An 8,869-nucleotide genomic window follows, 5' to 3' on the forward strand; every position below is an offset into this window, starting at 1 on the left:
GCGGGACACATAGGTGGCATCCAATTTTGTAATGGAGAATTTTCTTCATGTTGGTGCTTAACACTGGTCTTACTAAATGCGAAATATAGGTCTTGGCTGTTCTGGAATATCTCGTACATTAAGATCCCTTAAGAATTTATAGAAGCTAGTTCCATTAAGCACAAAATTTTTAGAACAAATAAAACCGACTCAGTTTCTGACCTCTGAAAATTTATTCCACAAATCAAGAGCTTTTCATAATTGTGATGGTGTTTTAACCACTCTGAGACTGTTCTAGAGCCGTGGGCCACTAGGCAGTATTAAAACTGGGGAATCAGCCAAAGCATCTAGTTTGCCTTGGTTCTCAGATTCTGTCACGTAAAATGAAGACCAGGGTCCCCTATCTGCATGGCCGGGGATGGACGCTAAGTCTTTTCTTCTGTCCAGAGCTTCTGCTTTACCTGTCAAGTTAAGAATTCCATTGCCTGGAGGAGGGGAGTCCACTCGACCCAACATCCAGGCTTAGTTGGGAGGAATAAACACCTTTTCTCCAAATCCCAGATTTCTTTTGATCCACTGACCCTGGTTTCTTTTCACCTTTAAACTTTTATACTCGACACTCCATAAAACACATACTGACAAGAGGTGGCCTTTTACAAGAAACAGCTGAGTGAACGTGGCCTCCTTGCTGATACAGGTTCTGTGTCACCCATGGATAATCCCACCCTTCTCTTCCCCTAGTTCTGACACAACGTTGGCCAAATAAGTGGTGGTCGAATGAGTAAGTGTGTGAATTAATGCACACCATTTTTCCTGGGACTGGTGGCAAGACTTCCAAAGAGAAAACTGGAAGAAGGCATACACATTTGCTCACAGAATTGAAGCTCACTTTGCAAAATTTTAGCAACGTGTAATAAAAAGAGCAACTCAGATGTGAACTGAGTTTGAAGCAACTCCATTGAGAAATGCAACTTTCTCTCTGGGCTAGCGTGGTGCAGCCCTTTGGCACAACTTGCTCCGTAGCCCTATAATCACAGATATGCTTCTGTGCCCTTCCTTGGCCCTGTGGCTCACACCCAGAGGTCTCTTCACATCTTTTCCCAGACTTTCAGCTTTCAGAGGTTCTCATCATAGTAGGGGTCTCTGTTTCCAGAAGCAAACACGTGGACTAACTGATAGATTGTAAAAATGAACAATACTACAAAGGAAGATAACCCCAAACGAGGCTGTGCCATCCCCATCCCCAGCAGCAGTCAAGAAAGGCTTGGTTCCAGGGCTCTTGGGTGGCTCCGTTGGTTAAGTGTGTGACTCTTGATAGCTTGGGTCTTGATCTCGGAGTCATGAGTTCGGGCCCTGTGTTGGGCTCCACGCTGGGCATGGAGCCTACTTAATAATTTTTTTTTAATTTAAAAAATAATTTTTAAAGATTCGGTTCCTTGTCCAGAAACTGCTCACCCCACACCCCAAAGGAATTGCTTGGTCCAAAAGATGGAGAAGATGAGCAACAGAGTGACACTGAGGATAACAGCCATCAGGTAAGCAAAGATCCGGAACTGAGGGTTGCGGAAACATTCCCTCAGAGAGTAGTGGCTGGGGATGGGAATGGGCAGAGAGCTGGTGGTAGGGCCAATGTCCTGGGGGGGCCCCGCTTGGCTCGCAGGCTCAGAGCCTAGGTCCAGCGTATAGACCCGGGGCTGGCGCAGGAAGTAGCGGCTCTTGGGCTGGTCCTTGAGACAGAGCTGGTGGCCTTCCAGGATGACGTGGTGGGGCTCCAGGCGAAGCAGGGTGAGCACGGCAGTATCCGTGGGCAAGTCAGTGACTGGCTGCCCGGAGGCCAGCACAGTGGGCTGGCGACAGAGTGGGCACAGCAGCCGGCGCCGGGCTGGGGTCACCAGGCTGAGGTGGGCCAGGCACTCCACACAGAAGGAGTGACAACAGTCCAGCACTTTAGGGGTGTGAAATGTGTTGTTGAAGGGGTTCCAGCAGACAGGGCACTCAGGCTCCTGGCCCTGCCGCTCTGCCATCCTCAGAGGAGACACCGCGAGGCCTGCCAGGAAGGGAAAAGCAGCAAAGGGATACCCATTGAGCTCCATCTTTGTGCTTGGTCCTAGACTAAGGATTCTGTGCCTTGTTAAAACCTACCGCCACCCACATTTCACAGATGAAACACTTGGATTCAAAAGATGAAGCATCTTGTTCCAGATCGCCCAGTTCCTAAGCCGTAGAGTCAAGTCTGGTGCTCCAGCAGCATCCCCCCTATCAGGGCAAAGGCCTGAGTCATCCCACTATTAGTGAACTACTGGAGGGAACTGTACCCCCTCTTGCGAAGTTGAAAAAATGTTCCTTCTGCTCCGTGTGACTGCCCTTGACTTCTCAGACTCCAGGGAGAGGGAGGGGAGCCCGTCAGGGGTTTGTGTTGTAAGGCAAATACTTCCTTCTCTGCTGTCTCAAGTCCCTGACTAGTGCAGAGATGGCCTTTGTGAATTCCCCGGTCTGTCCCTCCTCCAGGGACAGATGCCAGGCCCTCTTTCCCTCCACCCATTGGGCTACAGGGCCAACCCTCCAGAGCCCATTTGCCCAGTCTTTGTGCAGTGCTGTACTGGCCTGGCAAAGAGGTCCCTGGCAAGGCTTTTCCCCTTGACCTGGAAGCTTAGAGAGGCTCCCCTGCCCGGGTCCCCAGATCAGCCCTTCCAGAACCCCCCAATACTTGGCCTCCCCTGGCTCCTCCTCCCACCCTTTGTCCCCAGAAATCCCAGGGCACTCACCTGGGCTTCCTTGGTCCTAGGGTGGTCAGGTAGACTATCTGAAGGACCCGAAGCTCCAGTCTCTCCCTCTCCTGAATCCACAGAGCTTTGGGAGACTGCCTTCTCTCCACCAGCCACCAACCCCGGGGCCCGTCTCCATGGCAGCACACACGCCGCACCTGGAGCTGCCAGGTGGCCCGGGCTGCAGCCTCTTGAGCGCACCTGCCTGCGGCACAGGCCACAGAGCTGCCGGGGTGGAGGGGGTGGGGAGGTGGAGGACCAGAGTTCCCCCAGGGTGTAGCAAGCAACCAACCGTGGAAGCCAAACATCTGCAAGATTGTGGCTGGTCTCTTCAAGACCTGGGATCCGTGGCCTGGGAATGTAGGGGTGGCAATTTCCTTTTTCTAGATTGTGGAGAGGGTAAGTGAGCCTCTGGGCTTCTCTCCTGGGCCCTCCCTTCTTTTCTAAAATGGCTAAAACCTCACACGAAGGGCCTGCCCACCCTGCACTTCGGTTGCTGTGAAGTTACCTGCTACACAGCCTAAAATCTCCGCACTTCAGACTCAGCAAATTTGTTTAAGTAACATCTACACCCAACGTGGGTCTCAAACGCACGACCCCGAGATCAAGAGTCACATGGTCCTCCGACTGAGCCAGCCAGGCGCCCGCCCTTTCTGATCATTGAATGTGCCCAAGTAGCCGTAACCATGCAAGTCTTGCCGCCATCTTTGTTCTTAGAACACGGTCAGCCTGGCAGGCAGTGACCCCCAAGGTCTTAGTCTAAAGGTTGGCCATCTCGCCACCCGTGGGGGCTTAAAAGAGGGAGTCGGGAAGGAGGAGAGTTCCAGCCCCACTTCCCCATTTCAACCAGAAACACCTAGCTTTCCTCCTATCAATCACTTGAATAAGTTGAAGAGTTGAGCTGCTGGGCCGGCGGGGGGGGGCGGGGGGGAGTTGAAAAACCGCTTCTCCATCCTCACCACTCACGTTGCAGATGGGAGGCAAGACGTGGCTCTCACCCAAGGTCCCCCAGCTAGGTAGTGTATCACCCGCTGGATGTGTGTTATTAACCACGCAGTAAGTGTTCCCACCCGATCACCCATCAGGAGGTTCCTCGTGCCGCGAGTCTCTCACAGGAACCAGGAAGCGTGCAGGGGGTTTGGGGGAACCAAGTCTCCCTGGTGCACCTCCTAGGACACCATCTGCCCTGAGCTGAAACCTAAAGCAAAACTGCTGGCACTCTCCTGCCTGTGGCTTCCTGGTTTTCTTCTAGACTTCTGTCACTGCTCCATGTAGGGAAGAGGAAAAAAAGGTATGCAGAAGGAGGATGGAACAGCTCTGGCCGAAGCTGGGAGAGTTTACCCAGGATCCTTACCTATGAAAGCCTGCTTCTGTGGACCATGCAGTCATTCTACAGTTATTAAGGTATTGAGCACCCACTGCATGCCAGGAGCTGTGCGAGGCACTCGGTAAATAATGGTGAACCAAAGAGGCACGACTTTGACCTCATGGCATTTAGAGTGTAATGAGGGAAAAAGACGTCTGATGAGCAGTGCGCAATAAATAAATATATAATTTAGTGCGTGCTACAAAGGACAGAGAGGAAAACGGGCGGGAATAGCTCTATAGGAGACCACCAGGGAGGGTTGCTGCAAAGAGGGGGTCTGAAAGCAATGTCTGAGGATGACAAGACGCCAGCCACGCAGGGTGGAGGAAGGACATTCCCGGCCAAGAGAACAACACGTACCAAAGCCCGAAGGTGAAAAAGACTCAGCCAGATTCAGGAAGTGAAAGAAGCCTGAGGTGTAGTGGGTGTGGCTGGAGCAGGAAAGTGGCTCAGGACCGAGGGTGGAGGCGGACCCTGGAAGCTGGGGAACAAATCTGGATTTAATGCTAGGGGTGAGTATGGGGTGGTGGGCAGGGCCTCATCCTCTTTCCATTTCAAAAGCATCATTCCATGAGGCGCCTGGGTGGCTCAGTCATTAAGCGTCTGCCTTCAGCTCAGGGCATGATCCCAGGGTCCTGGGATCAAGCCCCGTGCATCAGGCTCCCTGCTCTGCTGGGAGCCTGCTTCTTCCTCTCCTACTCCCCCTGCTTGTGTTTCCTCTCTCGCTGTGTCCCTCTCTCTCTGTCAAATAAATAAATAAAAATCTTTTTAAAAAATTAAAAAAAATAAAAGCATCATTCCGGGGGTCCTTGGCTGGCTCAGTCAGTAGAGCTAGAGTGGCTCTTGATCTCTGGGTGTGGGTTCGGGCCCCATGCTAGGTGTAGAAATTGCTTAAAAATAAAATCCTTCATAATCATAATCGTAATATAAAAACCCATTCCAGCTGCAGAGCAGAGGACAGACTGAAAAGGAGAGCGGGCATAAAAGACCACGAGGGGCTTTATCACTCAGGCTGGGATGGCGGTGCTTGACTTAGACCGGCCACGGCACAGATCAAAGGGATGGGGAGAAACCATCTTTAGAGGTTAAACCAAAAGCACTTCCCAAAAAGCAGTGAACAACATAGATTCTGGAACCATGCTGAGGCTCAGGACCCCAGATGCATTGCTTATTAGGGCTGTGATCCCAGTTGAATTGCTTAACCTGTGCCTCAATGTCTTCCGAAAAGGAGAGTAGTATGTCTGAAGGTAACGCTCTTAGAGCATGGCGCCCAACGAAGACTACCTATGAGATGGTTGCCATTATCCCTGCAGATAGATTTGAGAGAGAGGAAGGATCAAGGTTAACTTTGAAGCCATGAGCAAGGTTCCTGCCTTGAGCTTAGAGAAGCTCTGAATTCCAGAGTGTGTCCGAAGCAGACCTTGAGTACTTATCAAAAGCCTTGAAGGTAATAGCCTTGATCCAGTAGTTCCCCCGCTGGGAATCTGTCCCATGGAAATAATCAAGGACCTGTGCAAAGGCTTGATTGTAGGGATGCCCGTAGAAGCACGGCTCTAACAGTGAAGTATGGAAAACTACATACTCGTTCAACAGTGGGCTATTAATTAAAGGCATTCTGCTCCAACCACGTGAAGAGACATTCTGCAGCCTTTAAAATGATGTGATAAGGGGCACCTGGGTGGTACAGTCGGTTGAGTGTCCAGCTCTTGGTTTTGGCTCAGGTCATGATCTCAGGGTCGTGAGATTGAGCCCCGTGTCAGGCTCCGTGCTCAGCAGGGGCTCTGCTTGAGACTCTCTCCTTCTCCCTCTGCCCCTCCCCCTCCCTCTCTCTCAAATAAATCAATCTTTTTTTAATGATGTAATAAAACATCTATTAATGTGGAAATATGTTTGTGATGCGCAATTAAGCAAAAAGAACCAGTAATAAAACCATATCATGATATTATTCAATTATCCAATATATGCGTGCAATGGAAAAAAATGGAAAATGCAATGGAAAAGCAAATACCCAAATGTCAACAGTGGTTATCTCTGGGAGTAAGATTATAGGTGAGTTTTTTTGTTTGTTTGTTTTAAATTTTCTTATCTGAAAATTCTCTAACTTTACTGTAGTACAATAAATTTGTATTACTGCCCTTAAAGAACTCCCCCTTCCCCCAAAAGTAGACCTCACATTTTCTGAAGTTCCATGGCCGAAGCTGTAAAAGGCCGTTCAAGAGGAGGAATGTTAGCTCAGCACCTGGGCCCTTATCTGCCAGGGTCCCTGCAGACATCCACTGCTGTTTCAGGAGCAGCAGGGCAGAGTCCAGCCTCTTCAGGAGAATCTGGCCACTATCCTCCCACCACTTACCCCCCACGCGCTCAGCTGCAGTAAGCCCTAGACACCACCCCAAAGCCATCACCTTGGGTCTGTGACCCAGTCAGCCAAATATTGTCTGGAGCATCACCCCAAAGTTTTTACCCTCAAGAGGAGAGAGATGAACTAGCATTTTTTTCAAAAGATTTATTTGTTTGAGAGAGAGTGAGAGAGCAGGGGGGAGGGGCAGAGGGAGAGGAAGAGTCCCAAGCCGATTCCACGCTGAGCACGGAGCCCAACGCGGGGCTTGATCCCACAACCCTGAGATCATGCAGCTAAAACCGAGATCCAGTGGCTCAACTGACTGAGACCCCAGGTGCTCCAAGAGCTAGCATTTTTACAGCTATAGCTATAAAAATTTTTATCTTCACAGTTTACAAAGGGCCTCTGGTCCTGGCTTGGACCTAAGTGGGGCAACTCACATCTACATTTTATGATTGCCTTGTCAATTTTTCCCATCTGCATAAGGCCATTTGGTTCTTTTTTTTTTGTGTCCGATTATTTATTTAATTTACGTTGTTGTTGTTTTTTGGTTTTTATTTTTTTTAAGATTTTATTTATTTGACAGAGAGAGACAGCCAGCGAGAGAGGGAACACAAGCAGGGGGAGCGGGAGAGGAAGAAGCCGGCTCATAGCGGAAGAGCCTGATGTGGGGCTCGATCCCATAATGCCGGGATCATGCCCTGAGCCGAAGGCAGACACTTAACCGCTGTGCCACCCAGGCGCCCCTATGTTGTTGTTGTTTTTAAGTAACCCCCCCACCCCGTGGGGCTTGAACTCACAACCCTGAGATCAAGAGTCACATGTTCTACCAACTGAGCCAGTCAGGTGCCCCAAGGCCATCTGATTCTTTAAAACCACCCTGTGAAGGAAGCAGGATAGGGAGTTGAAAGTATGCAGGCTTTGGAACCAGGCTTATTTGCTGTGTGGTCTTAGATAAATGGCTTATGCTCTCTGAGCTTCATTTTTCTTTGTAAAATAGGATAATAATCCCACTTTAGAGGCTTGCCATGAGAAAGGGATAGTATCTATAACCTGTCCCGCAAAGCAAAGCAGGTGCTTAGTATACAGTTAGCATGATAGTTTTATACCCATTTTATAGATGGAGACGCTGAGGCTCAGCATGTGAAGTGGCTTGCTTAAGGCTTCACAGCTAACGGACGGCTAAGCTTGAAAGCCGGGTCCCAGGAGCCCTGCCTCCCAGACCAGTGTTCATGCTGGCTGACAGCAGTGCCTCTCAGGACTCAAGGGTCCTGTGTCCCACCCGTCCCCCCATGACCCTCTGTGGCTCCTTACCTGCTTCCTCAGAGTCTCCTCCTCCAGTCCCCAGGGTGGCCGCGCAGCATGTGCTCTGCGCTCTAACTCCTTTCAGCCTGGATTCCAGGCAGTTGTGGGTGGGTCTCATTTGCATGGGTCTTCTGGCAGCTCCTGGCCAGCTCTGTTTCAGGTTTTCCTCTTCCTCCTGATGACTTTGGACTGTCTATGCTCCTGGGGGACAGCCCGGGAGCTCTGGTTTTCTCTTCCTCCTGTGAGTCACTCTTGCTTTTTCTCGAAGGGGGTCAAAGTCCCTCATCCTTGCAGACCTCTGTTCTGTATTGGGTTGGTTTCCTGCCATGTCTGACTGCACTGCCTTGACTCACGCCCAGCTTTACTTTGAAGGGTATCACTGAAGCCACTTCTGGCCCTCAACCCAGATAGCTCCTTCCCTACCCTGAGCCCCCACAACCAAAATACAAAGGGCTCTTGCAAAATATTAAGAAAAAGGCAAATTGTCCAACAGAAAAACAATCAAGGGAGAGTTATTTAAGCATAAGCACAAAGAGCCTGGGTCAATTAAGTCGGATGTTGGGATCAGAGTCAAGTCCTTGCTCAGAATCCAGACTCTACCACTCACTAGTAACGAAGATGAGCAAATTGACTTCTCTAAGCCTCGGTTCCCTCCCCTGAAAATTGGCATCATAATTTTATCTACTTGATCTGCAGATTAAATGAAATAGCTCTTGTAGAGATCATAGCACAGTGCCTGGTACACAGTAGCACGCAGCAAATGTTAACTACAACTATTACGATGATATGATCAGGCAAATCACCGAAAAGAAAAGAAGTACAAATGGAACATATATGTAATGCTCAACCTCATTTATGATTAGAGAAACTCAAATTTAAATAAGACACTGATTTTTAGGGGCGCCTGAATTTCTCAGTCGGTTAAGCATCTGCCTTTGGCTCAGGTCGTGATCCTAGGGTCAGTGGGGAGCCTGCTTCTCCCTCTCCCTTCCCTCCCCTACTTGTGCTTGCTTCTCTCTCTCTCTCAAATAAATGAATAACACCTCTCCCTTTGCCCCCCCCATTCACCCACGTGCGCTCTCTAAATAAATAAATACACTTATTTTAGTATTTGTT

The 8,869-nt window shown here is 49.7% G+C and overlaps 1 protein-coding gene across 1 annotated transcript; it reads right to left on the bottom strand.

Moving 5' to 3' along the window:
- Window positions 1–204: 204 nt before the first annotated feature.
- RNF183 (ring finger protein 183) lies at window positions 205–7,856 on the bottom strand. The gene is made up of 2 exons (XM_026513789.4): window positions 7,763–7,856; window positions 205–2,026 (listed from the first exon to the last, which is right to left on the bottom strand). The coding sequence occupies exon 2, from the start codon at window positions 2,001–2,003 to the stop codon at window positions 1,431–1,433; it is 573 nt and encodes a 190-aa protein (XP_026369574.3). The 5' UTR covers window positions 2,004–2,026; window positions 7,763–7,856; the 3' UTR covers window positions 205–1,430.
- Between the last annotated feature and the right edge of the window lie 1,013 nt (window positions 7,857–8,869).

The sequence above is a fragment of the Ursus arctos genome, unplaced genomic scaffold (assembly GCF_023065955.2).
Source record: "Ursus arctos isolate Adak ecotype North America unplaced genomic scaffold, UrsArc2.0 scaffold_18, whole genome shotgun sequence".
NCBI classification, from domain to species: domain Eukaryota; kingdom Metazoa; phylum Chordata; class Mammalia; order Carnivora; family Ursidae; genus Ursus; species Ursus arctos.

Bases quoted from the DNA above. Each gene is read 5' to 3' on its own strand.
- RNF183 (XM_026513789.4), bottom strand. From the start codon at position 2,003: ATGGCAGAGCGGCAGGGCCAGGAGCCTGAGTGCCCTGTCTGCTGGAAC.